Here is a 27,913-nt window from a genome sequence, read left to right on the forward strand (position 1 = left end):
TTCAAAGAATCTGAGTGTCTGATGGCTTTCTATTCTATTCTTGTAATCTTGTCAATGTTAAAAAATAAGAGAAAATCTAGTGTGCGCAGGAGAGTGAGTGGTGTAGTCAATCGAGGCCTCCACCAAAAACACAATGGAGGATGCTAGTAACAGTAACTCCCCCTCCACTAGTGCTGCAATTCAGATACGGCTGCTAATGTCGCAGCAGTCAGCTATATTCTCCGCAGTTCGATCCGGCGACCTCCACACCCTCAAACACCTCCTCCAAGCAGCACCATCCTCATCTGTTTCCAGTATCATGTCCTTGCAGAACGATGCGGGCGAGACATCCCTCTACATAGCGGCTGACAACAATCTGGAACAAGTCTTCAATTACTTGCTCACCTTTGCTGATCTATCATCCATTTTAATCCGGTCCAAGCTCGACATGAACCCCTTCCACATCGCTTCCAAGCGCGGCCATCTCGGTACTTTCATTTATATGCATATGCTTATTTCATTATATGAATTCTGCACTTGATAGGCTTGCTTGCTTGCTTGCTTTGTTAATAGTCTGCGTCCTTTGGTTTCCTTTGTAATTCAACTTTTTTATTATCTCTTCAAATACAACACTATACAGATACGATCCACTTTTGATACAAACCCTAGTTTGACTAATTCTCAAGCTCTGCCAATATTCAACCTGCTCTCTTCTCCATTAGCCTCAAGGGCCCAGGATAATTTGTGCTTCGAAAAGAGAGCATCGCTACCGTTTGGATTTGATTCTATCCAAAGCCTCCTGTATTGCCTCTGAAATAACCTCCATTAGATCAGATTTTAAATGCATTAACCACAGCAGTATATAATACAACTATGCCACTCTCATGCAGCATCTAAAGTGTGGATTAATTTTGTGTCCAGGGATCGTAAATGAACTTTTGAGTAGATGGCCTGTACTTTGTCAAACATGTGACTCGTCCAACACTAGCCCCCTTTATGCAGCTGCTGTTCAAGAACACTTAGATGTAGTGAACTCAATACTAGATGCTGATGTAAGCTCTATAAGAATTGTGAGAAAAAATGGGAAGACTTCACTGCACACTGCTGCTAGGTATGGTCATCTACAGATTGTAAAGGCACTTTTAGACAAAGATCCAGGAATTGCTTCTATAAAAGATAAGAAGGGGCAGACTGCACTTCACATGGCTGTAAAAGGCCAGGATCCTTCTGTAGTGGAAGAGTTATTGCTTGCTGATTCCTTGATACTTAACGCACGGGACAAGAAGGGAAATACAGCTGTACACATAGCGACCAGGAAATGCCGTCCACAGGTAAATTTTCTATCTGTATTCTACATTTTTCCATTCTTCTGATGTTTCTATTCCTCTCGATTCTTTTCCCTTCTCTTTATGTCCACATGTATTTGGCTATACGGTTTCAGTTTTATCTTTCTCACGGAGATTTTATTGGCTTTTATAAGTTTCACGAATACCCTGTTCCATGGTAAGAGTCTATTCTCCAACCGTATGTAGTATCTCGCTGAGTCTTCTTTGTTTACACATGAATCTTGTTGAAATAGATTGGTTAGATTTTATTTTTGTAATCCACATCTTTCAATCAGTGGGTGTTTGAAAACCTTAATGCCAAATGATTGGCATAGTGCTTTGTTAAGTGACTAGAATTATTTATGTGAAGGAACTCCTTTGGTTACTGTATGTTGAGTGAGCAATGCCAAAAGGGCCAAACATCGTAAGTAAATGAACAGGGTAAATGATATTATATAAGGCAGTTGCTTCTTCAGTTTCTTCAAACGTTTGTATTGACGCTCATCTCACTTAGTTCTCAAATGTTGGGAAAAATAGCAGAGGCAGTAGGAACAGGTCCATATTTTAAAATTTAAACAACTTGTAAGCTTGCTTCTTCAGTTAAGATGTGATTTGATTAATGTGCATCTGATCATCCAACTAATCAATGTATCTGTTGTACGAGTCGCTTTTTTCTTTAGTTATTCTTTTGTTTCCTTTAGTACTGGAAGAAGCACATATGATGGGAGTCAATTATCTCCATGAATATATAGTGATTGATTGTGAGCTTCATTAGCATACATAAAAGACAAATACTATTTTTCTCAGATGACCTCATCATTTCGCAAATTTGAACTCAGTCAAAGGAAAGTTGGTGACTCAATTAAACTACCATCCATACTGAATAAAATATTTTGCTTACAGATTGTGAACCTTCTACTGAGCTTTGTATCTGTTGACGTCAATGCTATTAATCATCAGAATGAAACCGCAATGGATTTGGCAGATAAACTCCAATATGGAGATTAAGGAAGGTCTGGTTGAGGCTGGTGCGAAGCATGCTAGGTATGTTGGCCAAGTAGATGAGGCAATGGAACTGAAAAGAACTGTTAGTGATATAAAGCATGAGGTGCATTCACAGCTTATACAGAATGCAAAGACCCACAAAAGAATGTCTGGTATTGCCAAAAGAGCTACGGAAACTGCATAGAGAAGCTGTTCAAAACACAACAAATTCTATAACTGTTGTCGCGGCTCTTTTTGCCTCTATAGCATTCATGGCTATATTCAATCTACCCGGTCAGTACTTGCACCTTGGACCTGATGCTGGGAAAGCCAACATTGCTGACAATGTTGGGTTTCAAGTGTTTTGCTTTTTAAATGCTACATCTCTGTTCATATCTCTAGCTGTTGTTGTGGTCCAGATAACCTTGGTTGCCTGGGATACCAGTGCACAGGAACAGGTTGTTTCAGTAGTAAACAAGCTAATGTGGGCAGCATGCCTTAGCACCTGTGGTGCATTTCTGTCAATGGCTTTTGTAGTTGTGGGAAGTAAAGCCTCTTGGATGGCTATTACTATAGTGGTAGTAGGTGGACCTATCCTAATCGGTACTCTTGCTAGCATGTGCTACTTTGTTTTCCGAAAACATTTCAGGATAAATGGAGATGACTCTCAGAGACGTATTAAAAGGCCGAGTGGCACGAAATCATTTTCTTGGTCTCACTACTCGGCTTTCTCAGATCCAGACGCGTATGATTCTGACCATGAAAAGATCTACGCATTATAGATTTGTTTTGACATTAAAAGCATGCAAAGATTGGTCAGTTCTTGTGTATTTGCTGTATGGAGTACAATCAAATTATCCGTCGATGCAGTTTATAAGAGTTCTTTTAACCATCAGAGGCAATTTCCGGGTGCAGAGTTAGTGGTGGGGGTCATTGATTAAGATTTAAGAATGAGGAGTACAATTGTGAAAATTATGTAAATTTATGTACTCTGTTTAATGCTTAATAGTTGTTGCAGTTCTCAGCCACTGGCTTCCTCCACCCCTTTTCTTTCAAGTTTCAACAGTTGTTTTATTTGAGATATTTTGCCACTTTCGCTACATCCTATGTTTATCAGATTTGCAATCAGGATGTTATATCACATGCCTTCTTCGACAAGTTCCATACTGTTATCCTGGTGAGACCAATCTTGTGCTGCCAATGTTTGAAACGTTTATTTATATGAATGCTAACGATTATCTCATATTTTAAGCGATAAAAGTATCTGAATGTTATATATTGTCAAAACGAAAAATGACCATTTTTGTTGAGGGCTCTACAAACAATTTTTAATTACAAGACCAAAACATTTTAACAAGCATAACTTGAATCTTGATTCCTTTTTCTTGCCCATCTTTATTAAGGAGCCCTATTTTCAAGAAAACCGAGCTGGTATAAACATTACACAGTTACAGCAGATTTTGTCGAAGGCACAGCTGCACAAGTACGGCACTCTGATGATAGGCGGAAGGTCCCAACCCAGAGTGACTTTTGTAGTTGCACAAACAAACTCATCTGGAACCATAATCCCAGGAAAACACCAAAGAATGTAAGGCGACCATAAAATTATAGCTCAAGACAGTGGGATACAACTACCAACATTCAACTGGTCACCATGCTAGTTTATCCCATTCAATAAAATAAAATAATTATAATAATCAATATAAACATGGGTTTGCCCAATTCTTTCTTAAATTTTATCTAAACCACACAGCTGGTAACTGAAAATCAATGTGCAACTCTTCTGAATCGCTGATGCACATCACGAAAAAAAAATATAGCTATATATATATATATATATATATATATATATATATATATATATATATATATATATATATATATATATATATATATATATCTTGCAGCTCTATTGAACATAAAACTATATATATATATATATATATATGCACCAATAACATAAAGCACCAATAATCTGGCATTTTACTCACCTAGTAAGATTCCAATGATAATTGCCTTTTCTAAAGATAGCACAGCAGGCAAGATATACACAATTCTTTTTCAAAAAACTAAAATAAAATTAGGCGGCATTCAGGTAATTGCAATAGGAAGGCATTGGACAGTTAATAACAGGAATTAGACAAAAAGAGGATCCTATTTTTAGATCAACATGTCCCAACAACGAGAACTTTACATCGGAAAATCTTTTGCTAATGTGCAGGTAGTGCTGGTCTCTTCTCCATCTGTTCATACTGTAGAACGTAGTTATCCTGCATGCAACCACACAAAATCTTGTTCAGAACTTTAAATATTGAATTATGAAAATAACTGGCTGGTCTTGATTCAAACCTTGCGAACAGTTTCCCATATGTTTGGATCAAAACATAGGTATGTTCCCCTCTCATATGTATTTGTCTTGACAAGGGGCTCCATGCTCGGAATTCTCGTTAACCATATACGCATTTCCTTGTGGTAGAACCATCCTCTGGAAGACCTGCAAGTATAGGGCAAAGGAATCCCAAGGTAATTGCCACCAAGTTTGGGAATGATAAACTTTTCCAAATGAGGGAATAACCAACAAATTAAGCACAACAGAAAACATATGATACCAAATATGTTAACAGGGAGATTTAGAGAGTCATACAGTTCATTTGCTGCATACAACTGTGCTTCGTCCCTCGGCATGCTGAAAACATATAAGAAAGAGAACTCACATCAATGTTGTGGTCAAACAAGTCCTGGATTTCAATTAAAAAAATATCCACAAAGAACTGCACCTGTAAAATATGTAAAACAACGTCTGCAGCTTGAATTTTGAAAAGTAACCTTGCTGTGTCAACCAAGTTAATGGCTTAGTAAGGAGACAAAGATGGCTATGGTTCACAAAAACAAAATATACAATAAAAAAAGGCAATAAAAGTGAACTCATTATTGAAGAGCATCAGCTCACATGTAGCACAGGCGGTTGCTTGGCATAATAACATTCTGGCACGTGGTACTCAGGTCCTCCCTTGGTAGCGCCATCAGACCATGGGGACACAAATTTTTTATGAAGGTCCTCCCCCGAGTTCAAATTTAGTCCTAGTGTTGTCAGATCTATTCCTAGAGCAAGGGAAGTCAAGTCAGGATCACTCATCCTTATGACACTTAACAAGCCAAGCAAACCAAAAGGATCGGGAGCAGTCTGTGTCGCCTGCAGAGACTTCATGTTCTGATCTCTATATGACTGACTGGCTGCTGACATCTGTTGCATACGAAACTGAGACTGATTCTGGAGCTGTTGATACTGCTGAATGAGTTGATCATATGACCCAATACCAGAAACTGAATTGAGGTTGTTTACAGATCGCAGTCCAATGCTAGGTGGTCCACCGTTCTGAACCTACATGAGACAGAAGGCAGTCCTTTCACATGAGATAAATTGCCCAAGGCAACGAAGCAGGCTGAGGACTCGTGACAATACCTGTGAATGGTAGTTCGCATGTGAAGACGGAAACAGATCGGAACCATGTAAATGGAGAAGATCTTGACTGTTTGCATGGGCAAAGGAAGCACCCGTGCCACTTACGGATGGGCCGTGAAGCTGCTGCTGCTGCCGATGAGATGAATATGATCCAGCCATGTTGAATCCACCAGACCTCCCCATCTGTATCTTTCAAAAGCATAAGCTTCAACTTGACGAGGCATTCAAATTCTATTTAGGAGAAAAAAATTCTGACATGACTCACAGGGAACTGTTGAGACTGCATCATAGATACATTATTGTCATGAAGTTGTTCTTTCTGATGCATATCCATTGCAAAATCAGTACTGCCACCTGCATGGGAGAAAAATGTTGATTACAAACACAACAATATAACAGCTGCATAACCATTCAATGACAATCAGAATGAAATGCCTTCTTGTGTACTGAGACACCAATAACATGTGGTAAGACTGTAAGAGGAACTTTGAGTGAGATTGTCCCATAGCACCAAAACAGGAATAGATAACCACAGATTGACAAAATGCTGAAGGATCCAGGACAACAAAAGAACACAAGATGCTTAAATGAAATATCATACTGGCACTAAAACTAATTGATGATGATGTAAGAATTCCATTGGCTTTTAATACATAACCGAGTGAACAATGCAGAACACAGGATGCATATATAAGTTTTAAACATGGGTACGAAATGTCAAACAAATTGACACTGGGGAATTTGTTACTTCCGCACATGAATGCCGCTAACATGTACCAGCATGCCTCTATCGCGTTACATAAGAAAGAGTGCTTCCATAAATTAAATTCCAGTAAATGGAATGTCCTCATCACACCAAACACATGATATGTAGACCACAGTTCTGGAAGTAACTTTGAACCAAAAAGGAAAGAGGTTGGGAAAACAATGCCATCAACTTACAAGGCAAAAAGAAACTAATTGTTGTTGCACATGGGATAATATTGGTAAAACCTTACTTTTTCAAAAACCATGCAAATTGGTGGCATCAACAGAATAAAACAGGTTATATACTGCCATGTTTTTTTCTTTGAATCGGTAAATAATTAAAGAAATGACATCAGCGTGGATCAAACACAATAAAAATAAATAAATTACCTTTAAATCCAGGCAAAGCTGGAAAATCTTCATTTTGTATGCTAAATTCTTGGTTTTGTTGAACTATAGAGCTAACACCTTGTTTTCTCATTGAACCTGCAGCGCAATCAGGGGTCCATATGATATTCTATTGAGAAGCAACAGAAGCTAAAAGTTGATAGTAGAAGATAAACCCATCAATTACCAAGTTGTCCTTGAGGACCTCCTGCAGAACCAGGCCGGCCAGTCAACCTTGGAAAATCATTCAAGTCAAAAGGGGCATTTTCGTTGGACCCTAAGTCAGTTAGCATTCCCATAGAATTAAAGGCATTACTTCCGCCTTGAACTTGACTTTGAGATATTGGACCTCCAGTAGCAGAATAAGAATTTCCAAGCATAGACATGACCTGCGGTGCTGAATACATTACAAGTTACTTCTTGTATCAGACAAGCACTAGTAATTTGGGATAACACCTTATTCATTATTCCTTTGATCAAATCCAAAATGCAAGATTCATTTATTCAACAGAATAAGTTAAGAGACGATAAGTAACAATCAAGTAATAAAGCAAAATCAACTAAAAGAAAGACCTACTAAAGAAAAATTAAACAGCAATAAAATGAATGCTACATGTAGATGTAGACAATGCGAGACAAATCTGTAGTGAAGGCATCTTAACATGCATTGCAAGTTCCATATTTTGGAAGCAGAAAATGTTTATAGTTGCTGGATGGGAGAGAAAATAACTCTAATGTGGCACACATTATACTGATTAACTGCCCTTTTACCAAAATTATTTTTGTTTTTTTTATTTTATCGACAGGAAACAACTTAACAAGTCATTTTTTCATTTAAAGCATACCTAAGATTGACTGCTGAAGACATACAAATATATAATAGTAACAGAGAATAACATATTGTTAAGAAAAACCATCTAGGAATACATATACAATAAGAAAATCATATGCCCCAACTCAAAGGCTACCTTAGAAAGTTATTATAATAAGACTTGATAAGGGTATAATAGTTGTTTATCCCTAGTTAATTGAGATTTCTGAGTGTAGGGCACTAAATAAGTTTCAACAACATGGACAAAACAAAGAGTCAATTGTAAACAGCATACTCCAAGCAATTATTTATCCAAATAGAACATCTGTGACATTAAAAATGCTTCATTGATCTCAATCAGAGAGAGAGAGAGAGAGAGAGGTACATTGTGGAAGAACTCCTCCCATTAATCTGTTAGGTCCTTGTACACCCAAATTCCCAGATGCACTATTGCCAGATAAATTCAACCGAGATGGAAGCCCAGGCATACCCAATCCTCCACCGGAGCTTAAGCTTCTGCCTATGTTTCCACCACCACCAATGTTTCCTATTGAACTCGTCATCCTAGGACCTGCATTTCCAAGAACTGTAGATACTCCCATTCCTGTAATAGCACAGTGTTAACAGCAGTGCAAGTAAAAGAAAAAGCTACCAGCAGGAGGAACTCCTCTCATGCCTCAACTAGTACACATGTACCTCCTCTGTTTGGGGCTCCTGAATGCCCATGTGTGCTTCCATGAGACATCTGCGATATAAAATTGAAGTCCGCATAAAGCTCAAAGTCACAGCTAAAATTGCATAACAGCAGAGTATATTTCTCAGCTGTTGACATCTTTCAATCTTAGATACAGACACAGAGAAAGAGAGAGAGCGTGTACCTGAGACAGAGCCACCGGAATACTGTTTGATGTGAATCGGCCATTAGAAAGACTTCCTGTAGGCTGTTGTACAGCACTAGAAGGGACATTGTTCATACTTGAATTTCTTGATGCAAGTGATCCTGGCATGTTGGGGATGTTGAAGTTCCCATGAAGATTATGCAAACCTTGTACTGTTCCAATTAACAAGGAATAGCCTATGAATTCACCTATTTAAACATAAAAGCTAAAAAAATAATAATAATAACTAGAGAATAAATGTCCCACCAGCATGATGAAAACCTGGAGTGACTGAAGCAGATTGGGCAGAAAATGAGCTCCCAAAAGGCCGAACTGTGGTGTCGGGTAGATTTGCACTTGGTTCGTTGAGGGAAGACTGCACATAAAGGTTATTGTTATTTTAATGTTGATGCTATATAAATTAACAACTTAGTCAAGAAACATAAAAGTGGAAGAGGAAGTACATTGAGTAAGCCAGACATTGGAGAGAATTCAAATGGAGGAGCAGCAGCAACAAAGCATTACTGAGAGCAACCGATCATAGTCTCAATTGTCTTTTGATTTTGAATTAATTGCAAAACTAATAGACCTGGCAAAAAAAAAACATTTTAATAACAAATAACTAGTAAAACCCTAAACTAACGAATCAGAAAAACAAAAAAATAACTAAACCCTAAATCCGAACGACGGAGATTTGTGTAAACTAGTAATACAAAATTGAGAGTCAAAGTAATAAGTAAGTAACGGAATGCCACCCAGTACAAAATTGAGAGATCACTAAAAAAAACTAAAAAAAACTTACGTACCTTTGATATGAAAATTTTTTTTTTTTTTTTTCAGTAGCAGCGTCGTCGTCGTCAGTAAATTTGTCACTCACGACGACTGCATCTCTTTTATTTATTTTGGGTTTTTTCTCTGTGGGCTGGGCTGGGCCTCCACCCAAATTGACACTCAAGCATCCAGCACGCCGTTCCCATAATTGTAATTTGGCATGGGTTTCACACAATACAAATGCAACCATATTTATTTACGCTGAGAACTCTCCTAATTTCCTGTCTCAATAGTGAGAGTTGTGGTTTGTAGATCCAAAGATACAAACTAAACAATCATTAACAAACTACATCGCATGACTCCTCTTCCTTCAAACAGATATATCTTTACCAAGAATCTACAGACCGGTGATATTTTACTACAAATGACATGGAGGCCCCAATGATCAGACAAAGTAAATTGTACAAAATTCTCCAATTGCTTTATTCAAGTAATGCCTGAACTGTAGAATTGCTCCACATAAATAAATAAAGACTTCCCTTCCTGCCCATATGGTCTTCTACAACAGAAAAAAAATTGAAATATATAAAAAATGACAGGACCGGATGAGCATGCCCAAAAAATAGCTCAGAAACAGCCCAAGCCTATCACGAATGGACCCCAAAACTCCACCACTGACCACCCCAACGTCACAAATACAAAACAATCTATTACTAAGATATACATTTTTTACAGTTACAGCAGAATTTTGTCCACGGCTCACGCACACCTGTAGATAGGTCGAAAGTAATAGCCCAACCGAGAAAGCTACAAGATGAATGGAGTCATGACGATCCCCTCCACGAAGATCTTGAAGGTGGCCGACTCAGATCTTGCCCCGGTGAAGGTCGGCGAAGTTCCTCAGGTCTCCACACCTCCTGCACATTAAAAGAATAACAACGTACTAGCTAAGGTCCAAAGGAAGTACTCAACCCAAATATAGAATTCACTTTTTTCATTTTTTTTTTCACTTTATCTTTTAGTCCTTATTTATTCCCTTTGTTCTTTTATTGTTCAAATCAAGACCTGTAATAATTTGATGTTATAACTCAAGAAGTCACAAACTGCAACAAGATAAGGAAAACCCGGTGACCGCAACTGGTTACCAAGCAATTTTTTGCAGGGTGTTTGTAGGCTGTGGCAATGCAAAAGTTTAGCATACCTGAGATAAGGTGGATGAGGTGGAATTGCGTGCCTGCAACTGGGATTTTGTATGCATGCGGTGTTGATGTTGCATGTGCTCAAACTGTTGCAGTCGCAATGGGAAGTTAATCACATTATCTATATTTCCAGTATTGCGGCCGTTCTCACCACCCTCAGTGATATGTGATCCCCCTGCCATCTGATTTAAAATCGGCAAGTAGGAGTCCGCAGAAGATGTTCTCTTGAATTGCTCACCGCTGAAGGAATATGGAGGAACAGTTCTCAGTCGAGTCTGCAGTATTTTGAAAGCTGCACTTTGCTGCATTCACATGCAAAATTACTAGCATCAAGATTGAGAATAAAACCATTGAGCAGGATTTTAGCAAGAATCAGGATACATCTAGAACATGTCTAGCTCCTCCAATCTTTTTGCGTCATTTTTTTGTTCTTTATTTGTTAAATTGTTTTTTGTGCCAAAAGAAGTGTGAAGGAAACCTCCACATTGAGTTCTCACAAAAGTCAGTCCTCAACTAATCTCCAATTATGCCGACAAAAAAACTTACATTTTTTCTTACATGCATAATACATACACAGGAAGCAGAAACATAAAATAATTATAACCGTGTTTAGCTCTTCAGACCAACCTGAGGCAACAACATCAGAAGACCGTACAGTGCTTTCAACAACCATATATATCTTCCAGGTTCAAGAAGCTGCAAGATCCACAAACTTATCAACAAGGAAATCAGAGGAAAAAGAAAAATCTGATGTACACGAGACGAAAAGTATCTCATAAAAGTTTAAACAATATATACCTCACCTAAAAGTACAACTACCTACTACAACTCGATTGTCATTATGATTGTTTTTGCTTGGTAGTATGGAGTACTTACCTCTTCCACCTAAATACACAAACACTGCTTTGGATATTCACAAAGTTCCACCCAGCACAACATAACTTAAATTAGCATATCTTTCCTACGACAATATACTCATCTCCACCATCCCGCTTTTTTTTTTTTTTTTTTTTTTTGCCCAACAAGTGGAGAGACGGATTTGGACCTCTAATGTTACAAAGCTCCATTACCTTTGTTGTCTTTAATTCTTTGGTTTAGCTTTAATACCCCCCACCCCCACCACAACATGCCCACCCACCCATGCCCCGCTCCCCCAAATATATCCTGAATTGACATCCCTAACAAACGTAAAACTACACAATGAGTTGAGGGATGAATTTTAGCGCAGATTATCTTCCTAACATGGATCTTATGTCCACAAACAATCAGCTCATTTCAAGATACATATATAATATCAGTCAGGCTAGGTTGACATCCCTACCAAAAAGTGTACTTTGGCTGATTTTTAGTAGTGACGACCCCCCCTACCATGTTGATCACGTCTAGAAAAAATCAGCTTATTTCAGTATCTCTAGCCTTGTCGAATGTGGCTTACAAAACTGAAATAATATAGGCCATTACAAAAATTGCAAATGTAAACACAGCTTTTGGAGGTTACACAAAATGAAATGAGCTGATTTTTTGGGGAGATCGTATCCATGGTGGGGGAGTTAGCATCTACCAACAATCGGCCAATAAATCATAGTGAAAGGACACTTTTTGGTAGGGGTGTCAACGTGTGTTGCAACACACACACACATATACATGAAACGTTGTGAACCCTTAGATAAATCGCAAACTTACAACCGACTTTTGGCAAGGCGAGTTGTTACACCAATAAACATAGACAAATGATATTCTAAATCTCAAAATTATAGGAAATAAATCTCTGACAAGATCTCAGATTGAGACGGGTAATGCTCAGAATGAACATATGGCAAGAACCTTAATTACTGCAGGCAAAAGTCAGTGTGTCTGAGTTATAGAGCTACATTAAAATTGGTGAGAAGCTGTGCACCTGCAGTCTAAGGTAAGAAAAGATTGGAGTCTCAAGCAAGCGGATCAACTTGTCCAGCTGGACCAAGAACTTAACATTAATATCTTCCTCCACCAGTGACTGAATCACGGAACTTGCGTGCTGGTAAGCCTGTCAAGAAATACAAGTACGCCGCTTACGTAAAACTTCACAAGGGGTTTAATTGCCTGCCTGATGTGCATGACAAGTTACCCACCTGAGTTAATAAGCAAAGACTTATTGTTGCTGTTGGTGAATGGCACCAAGAAGCATACAACGACACAAACAAGTCTTTGCCAGCAGGATTCACCATTGACTGCTTTAGAAGTGCTCTTAGATCAGATAACTCAGAGGAAGTAAGCAAAATCAGATTTAGAGCCTATAACAGAAAAATCAGCAGACAGCACATATGTCAAAAATTGTAATAAATTCTCTCCCTGGCATCACTGTGGATGTTCTCACATAATATTACAGAACCTGAACCATGATGGACGCAAAATCCAAGTCAGCTTCTCCCTCAAGAATTGTGGAGAGTTCCAAGTACACACGCTCAGCATCCAAAAGAACACATAGCCGACGGATTATCAAAGCACCACGCCTGAAAAAAATTTAAAGACTTACATTAGAAACAGAAACATGTTTAAACTCATAAAGGGAAACAACGTTATCCAAACTGATTGGTAAACATCAAAGGAAATTAACTCACTTCTCGAGAAGTGAGTGGTCAACCCGGAATTTATGCACTAGGAAAACAACAAGTTGGCGGAATTGAGGTGCATCCCTTGCTATGCATGCATGCACATCAAGCACCAGGAGAACTACCTGTGAATGATAACCTCATTTTAATTTACTCCTTAATTCAATAGGGAAGTAAGCCTTAAAGGCGCAAATAACACGTAAAAATTCAAACACGAAAAAAGAACCTTGTCAATAATAATAAGATGAAAGAGATGAAACCTATAAAACAAATAAAAATTTTCAAACACGCATCTATATATACAGTCTGCAGTAGCATTATCTTTCAATTCAATTATCAGTGCTAGATACTGAGTCAAAGACATACACACTCATATATTCCCGACATAAAAAGGTTCCTTCTTCGTTTCCATATTGAATAGAAAGGGCATGGAAAGACAAAAAAAAAATCATTTCTCAGGAAGATAGGTAATGTCATTTCATATTATAGCACTAAATACTGGTTTCAGAATCTAAAGAACTTGCAATTTCAACCCAAGAATACCTGGACAGGTTTTTTATAAACAAATAATATCCCTAAACTATCTTTACAAGCAATCACAATCCCTGAGCGCAAATTGATGGCTACAATCTTACTTTTACAAAGAAGAAAACTGTATAGGGCCTCCACAACTCGCAAGTTATATATCAGGCCAACTTACACAGTCCAGAGAGATTAAACTGAATTTTCGTCTCTTACGAAGAAGGAGGCCATGCTATCCATTTCTTATAACAGTCATACCAAACTTAAACTAGATATATCAATATCCCTCGGAATAGCGCAGTTGGCCATAGGCCAGATATGCTTTGATGTTGTTCATGCTTGCAGTTCTAACACATGAATGGAACAGATTGATTGCGCCTAGGCACAAACCAAAAGAATCAACGGCAGGTACAAAATGTATAAACTCAAGTAACCTGAAGAATTAAAGAAAATAATTACTACAATAACTACCTAATCTTCATGAATCTCCAGAATTAGTAAAACTTTAAAGCCTCAGCAAATAGAGTTCAAAGAAAAGGAAAAAAAAATGTTTTCAGCTTATAAACATCTTACCATAACTGTCTGTGTCTTAAAATACACAATTTAAGTCGAAGTTATAACAAAATCATAGAAAAAAAGTCAGTCAATCGTGTATCTTATCTTATGACACACCATATGATACATACAGTATGGTAAAGATATCTATTGATCATCAAAATCTCTTCTCCTTTTCCCCTTTTTAAAGGTCCCATGGACCTCTTGTGAAGTTTTGGTTGAATATAGACCATTCAGAAGGAACTACTACAATTACGGAAGTTTATACTTCTTGACAGTATTTGAAACTCTAAAGAGATTTTACATCTTTTTCTTTCTCTTAAGAGAAGCATGATCCAATATTGTTCCTTTAATTGTCTATAGGTTTCCACTTTCCACTTGTTATAAGAATTCGATACGGTTCAGATTCCTTAAAAGTAGTATGTACAACAATTAGCCCAATTATAGTATCTTATTTTCAAGATAAACGGACATCTCACAAAACTTTAATTCTACACAAAAGTAACTAAATAAATCACATGGTACAAAGATTAAACATTACGAAAAACACAATATTTACAAGTAACGCATTGGCATTTCTATTCACGGTGGGTAAATAGCACTCAAGGACCATCAATAAAATAAAGTATAACATTAAGGGTGCTTACCTCGTCAGATGGATCTGATAGTGCTTTAAGAAGAGTGTCAAATATGTCATCCAAGACAGATAAGACCTAATCCAAGAGAACATACATATATAAAAAAACTACCATGTAAGGCTGTCCAGACGAAAACTAAAAATCATGCATCCAACCAATGTAGTATGTAACAATCTAACGAAGATATATGATGAAATAGGCCACAAAATATTGCAAAATTTGCGACCAACTCTCGCATTTTCACATGTTGATATCAAATATATTGTGATGATTTTTTTGCTCTAGAAATATCAGCAGCATCCCTTAATCCATATTGCCCTTCGGAAATTTTATCTGCCAACACAACCATCTTGGCGATATATGCTGAGATTTTAAAAATCTGTAATTTGACTGATGACAGGATTTTGAACTATAGTTGTTATTCAAGGGTGATAAAGACTTTAAAAAAATACAAGAGATGAGCAAGAATAGAGGTCTGGCTTGGGAAGGTGAAGCACCAAGAAGTGTAAACTGGAATTCTGTGAAAAATTAATTTGATCTTCGGTGAGAAAATGAGCTCCAAACAAGGGCTATATATAGCAAAAAGTCATGGGATTAAGGGTCGGTGATAACAGTTGGAAAAGTCCCAAACCAACTCTTAGCCAAGCAGATCCCAACATATGTAGAGTCAATTAGGTATTTTTGCTGCTCGTTAAAGCACTACTTGTTCACCTCCCCCACACCCCCCCCTTCTACCCTCTCTTTTTACCGCTCAAAGAAAGAATGTCATCCTAGATTGGAGGAAAAACATGACTTCCATAAAAAGCACATTGAAATAACGATGGACCATATCAAATGAATATAACAGCCCATCAATTTTACGAGGGAAATCTACAAATTCATCGCAAAGACCATGAATGTGGGATATAAAGAAGAAAACACTTACATAACGGTCAATGAGCTGTGGAAAAGAGAAATACAATTTGGGCCTTTGGGGGCATACTACATTTTGAAGTAATAAAGTAGGGGTTTCTTGAATGCTATTCTAGAACATTAATTATAAAAGTATTAATTGCAGTTGAAATTCCCACATACGTAATGGGCTAGCTACTCAAGTTAAATCTCATTAAGTAAAGACTCTTTAGTCATATACTCACTTCATATATTTTTTAAATATCTCTATTCATTCTGGTAAAAATCAAATATTCTTGTTGAAAGAAGGTAATCCATATGCTAGACAACTTTCTTCATTAATTTTTTTAATGCGCAATGTTTTTCTTCTTTACTAGATAAAGAAACATCAATTAAGAACTCCATGACAATGCACCTCGGTCAGCATATTCCCTAAGACCATACATCAGCCATAATCATTTGCTTCACAGAGTTCTCCACAAGAACTATTTGACAAAGTAAAAATAATGTTCTCAATATAGTAGATACTTTACCCATGTAAAAGATCACAGGAATATTTTTTTTTCAAGTGCAACTTCTGAATGAATCAATTTACAACGGGAATGAGGAGATATCAATAAGCACAAGAACGCCCACTTCATAACAGCATGCTTACAAGAAGCTTCAAGCGATCAAAAGTTACCTCAGCACGATATCTTGCCAAAAGGGTTCCAATCCAATGCAGTGCTTCAATTCGAGTGGCTTCCCATTCACTAGATAGTTGCCTAACAACAGAAAAATGGCCCAACGATTCATAATTAAGTTTCGTTAAATGCAAGCAATGATTCATTTATGACAAACTGTCAATATGTAACTAAACCAGGACAACACATGTAACCCTCTCCTCTCTTTGTCGATCGTTTACAAGACAAAGAGCTACATTAACCCTTACAACATAGAAACATTAGTAACCTTTAAAACCTAGCTGGTTTCCCAGATGACAAAAACTGCACCTCCTTGCAATGGAGAGGATAGCTCCAACATCAAATCCCTCAGCAGGATCAGCCCTGATTGCACGAAGCTCTTCGTTGGTTTCACGAGCAACCTAATACATAAATTCCAACAGTTAGAATCTTCAAAAAATTGATAATAATAACAATAGCAATAATAATTATAATTATGATAACAAAAAATTGATAATAATACTAATAATGAAAATAATGATAATAATAATATTGATGACGATAATAATAGTAATAATAATAATGATAACGATAATTATAACAACAACAACAATAATGATAATAATTATAATCGTAGTTTTGTTTAAAGTTCAATACCATCAGAGAAAAAGTAAAAGCACTCCCTTTTAAGATGCTATGAATTGCTTCCCCGATGCCAGAGAAACAATGTCTCTTTAACCTCAACAGTGATGAAAAAAACAACTTCAACCATCATTGTACATCAGTTACAATGTTTAATAACAACTTACAATTTATGGATTTAAAAAGAAAAGGATACAGAAGAAATTATGATTTATAATAATTATAAGTTTGTATGAAAAACAATATAATCTCCATATTTCTCAGTAGAAGAACAATAATGATGGAAACTGTCTGACATGTAGTGGTCAGATAACCACATGCATTGGATTATCATTGGCTAACAAAAGAATATCAATTACCACTCTTATCTTTTCTTCTTTATCAGAGATACAAGGCAATATGGCTCCGAGAATATCAGCATAATATGGAACAAGCTGGTCACCACCAAGTTTCACAAATTCATTTATCTGCAATAGGTAGTGATGTCAGTCGATGAATTACAAACAAAAATATTCTTCTACATCCAATTTAAAGTGGGGAAAAAGACAATGGGAAAAGATGACTGGTAGAAACACAAATTTCCTTCGATCAAGTAAGTCAATCTCCTTACCCACGTAATCGCCGTCAGACGGGTGAATTCATCAGGAGAACCTGCCCTTTGTACTAATATTTCAGCCATGCGACCATAATCTACAGACTACAAAGCAAAAGCACTCAAATCAGATAATTATACACCATATGACAAAAAAACTCACCGGACTAACATCAATATTCTTGAAAGTCAAACAATAACCAATAAATATAATGGTAGCACGCTTGTAGTGTAACATAGATCTTACTGGTGAATTCTTGATTTCTTGCAAAAATTCAGATAGTGCTGAATCAGCTTGTTGCCGTATCTCGTGGCTAGAATCACTTAACATGTTGAACAAACCTGATAGCATCGAAAATTACTATGAATTACAATCATCTACAACAACTCTTAGTTCTGTCCTAAATGTAACTAAAATATTTACCATCAAGAAAATCTGGAAGAAAACCAAGCATGTCAATATCAGGAACACTGTCTAACACCGTAATCCACCCTACCAAAAACTGGCGAACATAAGGATTTAGGACATTCATTCGCTCCCTCAGCAGTGGTATAAACTCCTCGATGCTGGGAACAACAACAGTAAGGATTCGATTAACCAAGTTTTCGAATTTTGAAACATTAAAGACAAACAGTTGACTGCTTCCTTATCTCGAAGCAAAATCCTTAAAATTGAGTGGAAAGATCTCGCACCTGAATTGGTCACTTTCAGTTACAATATCCTGTTCATCATTGTGCAGCATCAAAACACATGTTTTCAGCACAATATTGGCACATCAACTAAGAAGAAATTATTTGCAAAACCCTAAATAAGAAGGAAAGCTATCAACCTTTACAAGCCGATCCAAAAGATGAGCAGCACTCTGCACGTTGGCATCTGAGTCTGCTGAGAGTTTACATAGGGCATCAAAAATCTGATTGAAAAATACAATGAAATCTCCTCTTACAACCTGCATAGCGACAAGGAAGATCAGGTTGGGACCAATATATACTCAGAATGCAGCAATCCTCAACATAGTGCCAAGAGGAGCCAGCTGACAAAATCTCACCTTTGCAATGTTATATAGAGCTTCACAAGCATAGTAGCGAACTCTGCTATCTTGGTCAGAAAAGGAATTGAGAACAGGTGGTACAATTTGCTGAGAGGAAACATAATATACAAATCATTAATGTTGAATATCTAGAAGGGAGAGAGAGAGAGAAGATCCATCCATCTGTGTTCACAAAATAAACTTGAAGGCACTAATCATGGATCCTGGAGTGGTGTCTCAAAGTCGACAACCCAATAACTGAATTCCGTATTCAAGGGTGTGGTCTATTTAAGATGAAAAAGAGTTGGCAGTGCTATTAGAGATCCATATTCCTTCCTAAAGTTCCACGTTAGGATAGCTGTCTTCAAGCAAGAGACTGAAACATAGCTAATGCAATTTGTTGTCGGCTTAAAGACTATGAGAGTTTATCTCTAATTTGCCAAGCCAGCATGTTGAGTGGAACCCAAACTTTGACAGATAAGTATCCATTAGAGAAACATATAGCACAAAAGGTAAGAAGCCAGTATCGGGTGTATACTTATCCAGTTATGCCCCTAAAGAAGAAAAGCTGAACAGCTAAAAACCCATAATGCCTCGAAGCCTAGTGTTTTTTCATTCTTGGTGCAGGTATTGAAAAAAATGTAGACATTTTAAAATTAGGGCCTGAGGGCGGCCTTGCTATGAGTAGATAAGATGAGACAGGCAAAGTGATTGATAAGAAAATGTGGAGTAGTAGTTAATAATAATAATAGTAGTACAAAATTACCTCGAGATGTTGAGCAGCTTCCATAGTTAAACCAACAGTTGCAGCAGCTAGTCCAATTAATCCCCCCTGTAAAAAAAAAAAAAAGATTAATAAGTCTAAGTTGATATTCATCAAATTTGATATATATATATATAAAGAGAGAGAGAGAGAGAGAGAGAGACCTTTCGGTGATTGGCCTGGGGTGAGTAAGTGAATTCAGTGGTTAACAGATTGATGACTGCAGTAATTCGATCGTGATCTCCAGCAACTGCGAGTTGCTTAACTATTCCTTCGATCTATATATATATATATTATGTTATCAGCAACAACATTTCATTTTCATTTTCAAAAAAAAAAAAAAAAAAGAATGATTACCTCGAGAGCAGCGTTTTTGCGCTTCTCGTAGAGCTTGTCAGCGAGGTTACGAAGGACCGATGCTGGAATTAAGGTGAGTGCATCGGCCATATCGCCTCGGAAGTCGGATTCACTACAAGCTTCGTTTCCGAAACTTCTCCTGCTCGAATCGGAACATTACCTTTTTACCTTTTTACCTTTTTAGGGAAAATAATCCAGATCAGGAACTGGATAAATATCAATGTGCCACCTGAAATATATTTTTTAAATCTCTCTGTCTCTCTTTCACGACCACCTTGTTTAATTTCGAACAGCCTTTTTTTTTTCTTTATTTACGGAATTTGCCACTTCGTACGTTCTTCTTTTGGACCAAAACTCTCTCTCTCTCTAACCAAACTAGACTTCCATCCCGGGCCTGGGGCCCAACTACAGGCACTTATTATTTCTATTTCTCTATTTCTCATTTTTTGTATGTGTCACACGACTCACGACTGAGAATGCGTGTGATTTGATGCTCCAGTTCCCATCTGCCGAAACCGAGAAAAGCTAGTTGCAACAACTGTACTACGCAACTAAAATATATATACATATATCTCATAGCGTATGTGTATAACAACGAGGTTTTGGACCCGGATACAGTCAAATTCTTCTAGATATTTTTTATTGATTGAAAATATAGTCCCCCTCTTTGAGTTGTACTCAATTAGGAAAATTAATTCTATTGGTGTATTAGTGTATTTTTAGGGCAAGTTTGAAAGTCTACTTAAAATCTGAAATACATATGACTTGGTTTGTCCTCACCCACACTGGCTTGGAGTCTAGCTTCAAGGAGCTATTTTCTTGCCCAATAAAATATGAATTGCATTCAAAGAGTCTGAAGTAACTAAGATCTGCCTTTTTTTTTGCAATATCTCACAACTAATTAGTAACCCATCATAGATGACTTTCAATTCTTGATATAAACTGACCTAGTACCTCAAACCTAAGTAAATAACATCTCCATTGCAATCTCGAATGGTGCCTCTAGTTCCAGCATGATATCTGTCACAGAAACATCAAAATTGAGCTTGAATGTGCCTCCATCAGGCTTGGTCCAGATACAATCGGTAGGAGTACTTTGTCTATAAGTAGCCACGATACCAAATCTATCAATAAGTTTAGTATCCTGATTGAAAATCACGTTTACAAAAAAACCCTTAATATAAACCTTCATGGAGTTGATGAGAGAAGTACAAACCACTTGCCATGGTTGTGATATATATATTTAACTCTCTCGTAACCTTCACTATTCTCTTTCTCATCTAGAGATGCATTGCACCTTCACTATTCTCTTCCTCCTCTAGAGATGCATTGCAGTCGGTTTGTTGAGTTCTCTTTTCAAACAATATACAATTTGGCGCACCAGGAGTTGTTAAAACTAATTGAGAAGTATGTAAAACCAGGTAAAAACATTGATTTTCAAGATATGCTTCTATTGAAAACATTGATTTTCAATATATGCATTGCTGCCTGATATTCCTTTCACTAAGGCCTTTGAAGAGGCTACTGAGTTTACCTTATTTAAGTTCCTAGTGTCTCCATTTATGCGGAAACTCATGGAGTTTTTCAACATTGGGTCAGAGAGGAAATTAAATAGGGCGATTCAGGTTGTTCATGAGTTTGTTGAGATGACCATATCTGAGCGAAGAAATGAAAGCTATCCCAAATATAAGTCTGATTTGTTAACAAAACTTCTGAATGTTAAAAGAAATCCACCGAATATACGGTCACCGATTGGAGAGTTATTTGCACCTTTAATGAAATGAAATATCGAGCCACCGATGCACCCCATGCTAAAGGCTCCACCTAGATCGCCTAGGATTCGGTCTGGGCGTGGTTCTCGGCTATTTTATGTGTGGTCGACTGACATTTTGTTTGTTTTTACTGGTGAGAGAATATGAGACCTACTACTAAAAACCCTCGGTGTCAATTCTATTTTGTTTGGAGCCGGTGTGTTTTTTTAAATAGGGCAGGTAATTGGGTCGGGTACGGGTTGTTGATATTTAAACCGACTTTAGCTTGGGTTTGGGTCCAGTGGAAAGTTTATGACCGGTTGAATATTTGAATGTTTAGTGTTACGTGGTTCAGCGGCACATAAACGTCTTTTATGGCAACCATTTTTATCCGATTAGTATTTTCATTTAAGCAATCATTTTTGAACTTTTTAATGTATACAGTAAACAACTTAGACGTTAAGTTCATTTAGCAAATATTTTCAATATGTTAAAGCATTATTTCAATAAAGAGAAAGATGAAAGAGAGAGATACGAATAAAAAATAATTGTCTTGAATTCTTGAAGGTGTGAGAGAGAGAAGGTTCTACTTCTTTATGGAATTTATTTGGTTTGTAACTTATTCATGGTTATGATTTAGTTGTTATATATATGATATTGACGGCTAATCATATGTTAAAAATTCGTAAAATAATTGGAAATCGGATCGGATCGATTTTGAAATCACGTATCAAATTTGGTTTTGAAAAAAATGGAATTTTCGGAAAAAGGCGGCACTGCATCAAGTGCAAGTTAAACTAGCTTATATTGTGCGACAACCTTATAGTCATAGTAAATGTGATGATTGAGCATGGTAGCTCACTGCACATGATCCATGCGCATGATACCTACTGTAATTGATGTCGAGGAAAACTTAAAACCTGTCTTTTAATGAGCTATTAAGGAATTGATGAATTGTATAATAGTCAATCAACAAAACAAGTGGTACGCTGCACCCAAGAACTTTGTCTATCTTGTTTAGTTCATATATATGCATCATTTGATTATTGGTTCACAACACGTTCCATTCCACTTTGATATTTCCATCTGAGACACAAATGTAAAATGGAGCTCTCAGTCTTCAGCATGAACAATTTGCTTGAACACATAAAGCTTTATGATATATTACTTGCTTTATTGGGTCTTTTCGTCTTCAGTTCTTTGGTACAAAAATTCGGCAACAAGGGTCCGATGTTGTGGCATGTGATGGGAATCATACCAATCTTCCTCGTACACCTCGACAACATCTATGGCTGGGTTACCAATGCTTTGATCACGTCCGGTGGCTCATTTTACTATCGAGATATGTGGATGGGCGGGGCACATGGAGTCGTAACTATTAGTCCTTCGAACATAGAATACATGCTCAAGACAAAGTTTAAAAACTTCCCTAAAGGAAAGTACTTCAAAGAAAGGTTTTGTGATTTACTCGGTGACGGTATCTTCAATGCTGATGATATATTGTGGAAGGATCAAAGAGGAACCGCTAACTCATACTTCTATATGATTCTAATACTTTCTTATACGATATAGGATTGGTGCTCCGCTCCACGGTATTATTGGCGCTTGTGTTTGAGTGCTTAAGTGCTTATTAAAGGGGTGGAACATTTTTTAAAAACCGTTGAATGAAAATTTGTGATAGGAAATACAATATAATTAGTTTAATAATGTGGAGTGGAAGCTGATGGTTGAAATAACAATAGTTTAAGGGGCGCGGTATTGGCACCCTGATAAATGGGACTAGCACCCTTTTGACAGGTGATTGCGTTAGTGTTTTTTGTGTATTTAATGAAAGGTGCTAGTACCGTTGAATTGGTGAAATGGGTGCTAGTCCAATTTATAGGGGTGCAATACTTTAATAAAGGTTTTGTCGTTTGACTCCCTTTGGCGTTGCGTGTCTGCATTTGTATCCCATCCACTCCTTTGTCTCCGAATTTCTCCCTCTGCTACCCAAACAGCCAAACAGGATACACTGAGTAGTAGAAGCCTAGTAGGACATTCTCCTCTCTGTGTCAATCAATCAATCAATCAATCACCCCGACGACGCAGATCTCGAGGATATGGAAATCTGACTGACTCACTTAGAAGACGAGTGAGTGCGCGTATATGGATGATGATGGGAACTAAATTGCAGCAGTTTTCCAGCACCATGACTACTACGACGAGCAGCGATCAATATTGCTCTACTAATAATAATAACAAGAAGAATTTAGATGAGCTCCCAAATGGGCTGAGGGTTCTTGTAGTGGACGATGACACCACTTGCTTGAGGATATTGGAGCAGATGCTCCGCAAATGCTCCTATCACGGTATCCATGCCCTCCAATTTTACTTGTTCCTTTCCCCAATTAATTGTTGAATACCTGAAGATTCTGTCTACTTTCCTTGGTTAATGTCAAATTCATTCTACTTGGGTTGCAGTTACAACTTGCTGTCAGGCAACTGTTGCCTTGAATCTTCTCCGAGAAAGGAAAGGTTGTTTCGATTTAGTAATAAGCGATGTTCATATGCCTGATATGGACGGATTCAAACTCCTTGAACACGTTGGACTGGAAATGGACCTTCCTGTTATCAGTGAGTACCATTTCCTATTATTAAGATGTCGGCTCTTGCACTTTATACACGAATTCAAACTTTCTTTTTGCAGTGATGTCTGCTGACGGGAGGACAAGTGCGGTAATGAGAGGAGTTAAACATGGAGCCTGTGATTATTTGATTAAGCCTGTAAGACTGGAAGAGTTGAAAAATGTATGGCAGCATGTCGTTAGAAAAAGGTGGAGTGGAAGTAGAGATCCTGAACAATCAGCTAGCATGGAGGAAACTGATCGGCATAAACGAGCTGGTGATGATGTTGAATATGCTTCATCTGCTAATGAAGGAACCGATGGCAGCTGGAAAATTCAGAAGAAGAGGAAAGATGCTAAAGAAGAAGAAGATGAAGGAGAATTGGAAAACGACGACCTTTCTACGTCTAAGAAACCACGTGTAGTGTGGTCAGTTGAGCTCCATCAACAGTTTGTCACTGCAGTGAATCAACTTGGAATTGACAGTATGAACTTTGAGAAAATATTTCCTCTTCATGTCCTATTTTCCAGTTACCTTGAAGGTGTTTGTTGAAACCTTGATTTTCTGTTTATTTGTTGATTAGTGACGATGTTCTCCACTTTGAATGCAGAAGCTGTTCCGAAGCGAATCCTCGAATTGATGAATGTTCCAGGTCTAAGCAGAGAAAACGTTGCAAGTCATTTGCAGGTATTATCCATGTAATTTAACTATGCAAAAAATTATATGATTGCACATGCTGGCGAGTTTCAGTAGTTTTTCCAAGGCCGAAATCAGAACTTGTTGCTCTACATGTTAAGAGGACAATGGGTTGCAAATGATGTCTGTATAGGTCGTAGAGCAATATAATTCCTTTGTTTTGTTGTTCTTTTCCTCTATAGAGCTCCTAATGGGCCTTATATCAAGTTTTGGCTTGGAAAAATGGCCTCTTGAATGCAACTTTGAGTAGAATTAGAGTTTCTATGAGCTTGTACCTCCCCAAATTTGTTGCATTGCTGTTCATTCTTGTTTTAAGAATTTGGTTTTGCAATGTAATGGCTCATCATATAACTCATTATGCTAATTTGTAAGCTGATTTTAACGTACAGAAATTCAGACAATACCTAAAGAGATTAAGTGGAGTAGCTCAACAACAGAGTGGGATTTATAATAACTATTATGGGACTGGAGAATCAATTGGAAGACATGGCTCAGTAAGCGGAATCGATATCCAAGCTTTGGCTGCCTCTGGTCAAATTCCTCCAGAAACACTAGCTGCTCTGCATGCTGAGGTTTTTGGTCGACCAACAGGTACTCTAGTTTTACCTGTGATGGACAAGGCCGTTCTTATACATGCAGCCTCGCAAGGTGGAAAGTCAATTCCTGGTGAATGTGGTGTGGCATTTGGACAGCCTATTGCTAAATGTCCACCCCACATATCCAAGCAATTTCCTCAATCCAGTGTATCTGATGAGGATATCCCTTCTGGTATTAGTACATGGCAGCCTAACAACCTCACTACTGTGGGGTCTACTGGCAACCACGAAGGGTTGAGCGCTCAAAATAATAACATGTTGATGCAGATGCTACAGCAACAGCAACAGCAACACACCATCACTCTGTTCTACCAGAACTAAGCCATACAATTAATGTGCGACCTTCTTGCCTTGTGGTCCCCTCACAATCGCCGACCAGTTTTCAGGCAGGAAATATTTCTGCTCCCTTCAATCAGAGCTCCACCTTAACAACCAGCAGCTTGAATGACTACAGTTTTCTTTCTGCTCAATCACATAATGTCTCTGTGGGTCTTGGGCAAGTTCCTTGTGTGGACACAAAAGGCGGTGGTGTTCTAGATGGGTACTCCATTCCAAGTTCCATCTCCTCATCAGTATCATCTTGCTCAGGTCGAGCTGACAATGTTACAAGGTGGCAAACTCAGAACTTTGCCATCAATTCCAGTGCTGCTAGACAGGTGTCAGGGCCAAATATGTACAGTGTTCAGGGTTCCTATACCTCAAAAAAAAATAACTTACCTGATCAAGAACTGGGTAGGGATCTTGGGTTTGTTGGTAGAGGTTATTCCGTCCCCAGCCGATTTGCAGTGGAGGATTTGGAATCATCAATAGGCCACGTAACTCATGCGAAAACGTATGGGGACAATGATGGAGGGGGAGTGAAGCAAGAACTCAATTTGGATTTCTTTGAGAATGCTAAAACTGGCATGCCAGTGATAGGACAGTATTCTCCTAGTGATCTCATGAGTGTTCTCTCCAAATAGGTACGTTGCTGTTTTCGTACACTTTAAGAGAAAGATGTTTCTCACTAAGGATGCTGGGGTTTGGATCTTATTTTTAACTTCTGGAAAATGTTTCTGTTATCTGGATATTTTTTTCAAAGTTTTGGACATTTATATCTGCTACACATGTGGCTGGTGGGACATGGCAAAGTAAGAATGTTAGATAATGGTAACAAATCTATTTTGTGTTGCCTCCAAGTCTACAAAAATTAAGCATAGTGTCCAAACCTTCTCTCAGTTTTAAGGTTTATGAACATTACTCTTAAGTGTATTTATTTGGACAAAAGTATACCAAGTTTGTTGTTATGTAATTATTATCTATTATTTAAACAATAGTGCAAGCCATGTTTTCTTTTATTTGGAGAAATTGCTTCATGTTCTTAAATACTTCTAAAATTTGATGATTTCTTCAATGAGGAACTCTAAGGTGCTACCTTTTTAAGGAGCCACTCCAAATGCAAGATTTTACCCTAGGCAGAATTTTTTTTTTTTTTTTCAGATTTCCAAAATGTGAGCACCCAGAAAAACCTTGTCTTTTGTATGTATTGCTCCCTGTGACATCCTTAGACGGCTAGCTCCTTAGCAATCCTCTTCCTGAATTACATGGTCTGTAAGGTATATATATAGTACTATGTTTGTTATTTTTTGTTATTTCGTTCAATTTTTCCACGAGTGGTTTAAGCATGGTACTTTAGATCCAGACGGATTAGAAGGTTTTAGATCTTCGTTTCATACTCCCAGCATGTCGTTCAAGAGTGGCAAGATATCATCAAGCTTTTTTTGTTATTACTTGGTGATTAGAAACTACTTTGTAGTTGGGCTGTGGTAGGGTATTGCTGCGCATGAAGGATCATGTCATTTCTTGATTGTCCTTTTATAATTGCTCAATTGTTATCATGATACGAGTCCATTTAAAATATCTGTATACGAATCCATTTATAATTGCTCACTTGAACTAAATCAATTGTTATCATGACCGAGTATCTTGGACAGGAGACCGTATTGTCTTCAATTGCTCAATGGTTCATATGCATGGTTTTAACATCTAGTTGGAATCTAAGTCGAATTTTTCCTGAAACAGGTTTTTTATCTGTTGCTTGTTGAAAAGATTTGCTCCAAAATCCACAGATCACGATGATTCATGAGGTTATCGCTGAATATTTGGAAGTGATTCCTTGTGGTGTGTATGTATTATTCTTACTCTTGTGATTCCGTGTGAAGCGACTCATACTGCTTGCAGAAAATTCCTTCACCTGTTCCTGGATGTTTTTGAGAGGAATTGCTCCCGTACTTATTTTACAAAATGGTGTTTAGAAAACATAAGCATAGCGAAAAATTCCATTTATGGTATTTAATTGTAATGTTGTCGCAGGTCATTTTATGTAGTCATGAAGGGTTTGTCCTTCGGAGCCATTCACAAAAATAAGCTATGTTGAGCCTGAAGAATGGTTAAGATCTGAAATTTTATCGTTTTATGAACTAAAAAACAGATTAAGTT

The 27,913-nt window shown here is 37.5% G+C and overlaps 4 protein-coding genes and 1 non-coding gene across 5 annotated transcripts; 3 read left to right on the forward strand and 2 right to left on the reverse strand.

The window, feature by feature from the left end:
* The first annotated feature begins 65 nt into the window (after window positions 1-65).
* Window positions 66-3,316, forward strand: LOC147473559 (ankyrin repeat-containing protein At2g01680-like). The gene is given in 5 exon segments (XM_086587289.1): window positions 66-467; window positions 901-1,310; window positions 2,208-2,305; window positions 2,307-2,469; window positions 2,471-3,316. Coding segments are annotated over 5 exon segments (1,605 nt in total). The 5' UTR covers window positions 66-133; the 3' UTR covers window positions 3,071-3,316.
* A 928-nt stretch (window positions 3,317-4,244) lies between these two features.
* Window positions 4,245-9,507, reverse strand: LOC147473560 (NOT2 / NOT3 / NOT5 family). The gene is made up of 15 exons (XM_086587300.1): window positions 9,381-9,507; window positions 9,039-9,163; window positions 8,842-8,950; window positions 8,575-8,747; window positions 8,393-8,441; window positions 8,082-8,300; window positions 7,073-7,282; window positions 6,889-6,984; window positions 6,017-6,105; window positions 5,752-5,934; window positions 5,239-5,670; window positions 5,066-5,118; window positions 4,933-4,974; window positions 4,638-4,782; window positions 4,245-4,558 (listed from the first exon to the last, which is right to left on the reverse strand). Exons 2-15 carry the CDS (start codon window positions 9,054-9,056, stop codon window positions 4,499-4,501), a joined length of 1,878 nt encoding a protein of 625 aa, XP_086443426.1. The 5' UTR covers window positions 9,057-9,163; window positions 9,381-9,507; the 3' UTR covers window positions 4,245-4,498.
* Window positions 8,842-8,922, forward strand: LOC147473561 (small nucleolar RNA snoR35). The gene has a single exon (XR_015210394.1). It is a non-coding gene; the product is annotated as a small nucleolar RNA snoR35 (small nucleolar RNA).
* A 297-nt stretch (window positions 9,508-9,804) lies between the features above and the next one.
* LOC147473562 (ARM repeat superfamily protein) lies at window positions 9,805-20,201 on the reverse strand. Its single transcript, XM_086587299.1, has 20 exons — window positions 19,789-20,201; window positions 19,596-19,709; window positions 19,435-19,500; window positions 18,687-18,776; window positions 18,468-18,587; window positions 18,331-18,359; window positions 18,062-18,204; window positions 17,885-17,979; window positions 17,656-17,742; window positions 17,405-17,512; window positions 16,734-16,825; window positions 16,424-16,505; window positions 14,860-14,925; window positions 13,145-13,260; window positions 12,916-13,036; window positions 12,656-12,817; window positions 12,442-12,570; window positions 11,172-11,240; window positions 10,547-10,846; window positions 9,805-10,262 (listed from the first exon to the last, which is right to left on the reverse strand). Exons 1-20 carry the CDS (start codon window positions 19,876-19,878, stop codon window positions 10,170-10,172), a joined length of 2,172 nt encoding a protein of 723 aa, XP_086443425.1. The 5' UTR covers window positions 19,879-20,201; the 3' UTR covers window positions 9,805-10,169.
* Window positions 20,202-23,254: 3,053 nt separating this feature from the next.
* On the forward strand, window positions 23,255-27,719 carry LOC147473563 (two-component response regulator ORR21-like). The gene is given in 7 exon segments (XM_086587293.1): window positions 23,255-23,887; window positions 24,000-24,152; window positions 24,226-24,627; window positions 24,754-24,830; window positions 25,229-25,726; window positions 25,729-26,397; window positions 27,497-27,719. Coding segments are annotated over 6 exon segments (1,998 nt in total). The 5' UTR covers window positions 23,255-23,688; the 3' UTR covers window positions 27,497-27,719.
* The last annotated feature ends 194 nt before the right edge of the window (window positions 27,720-27,913 follow it).

The sequence above is a fragment of the Coptis chinensis genome, unplaced genomic scaffold, assembly GCF_015680905.1.
Source record: "Coptis chinensis isolate HL-2020 unplaced genomic scaffold, ASM1568090v1 utg2326_pilon_pilon, whole genome shotgun sequence".
Lineage (NCBI taxonomy): Eukaryota > Viridiplantae > Streptophyta > Magnoliopsida > Ranunculales > Ranunculaceae > Coptis > Coptis chinensis.

Coding starts and splice junctions, on each gene's coding strand:
- LOC147473560 (XM_086587300.1), bottom strand. Junction 8,301..8,392: donor AGGAGCCCCAAACAGAGGAG/GTACATGTGTAC, acceptor GTGCTATTACAG/GAATGGGAGTATCTACAGTT. Junction 6,106..6,888: donor AGCTTTGCCTGGATTTAAAG/GTAATTTATTTA, acceptor TCTCCCATGCAG/GTGGCAGTACTGATTTTGCA.
- LOC147473562 (XM_086587299.1), bottom strand. CDS start 19,878: ATGGCCGATGCACTCACCTTAATTCCAGCATCGGTCCTTCGTAACCTC. Junction 18,588..18,686: donor CTCTATATAACATTGCAAAG/GTGAGATTTTGT, acceptor GTCGCTATGCAG/GTTGTAAGAGGAGATTTCAT. Junction 10,263..10,546: donor CCTCATCCACCTTATCTCAG/GTATGCTAAACT, acceptor TTTAATGTGCAG/GAGGTGTGGAGACCTGAGGA.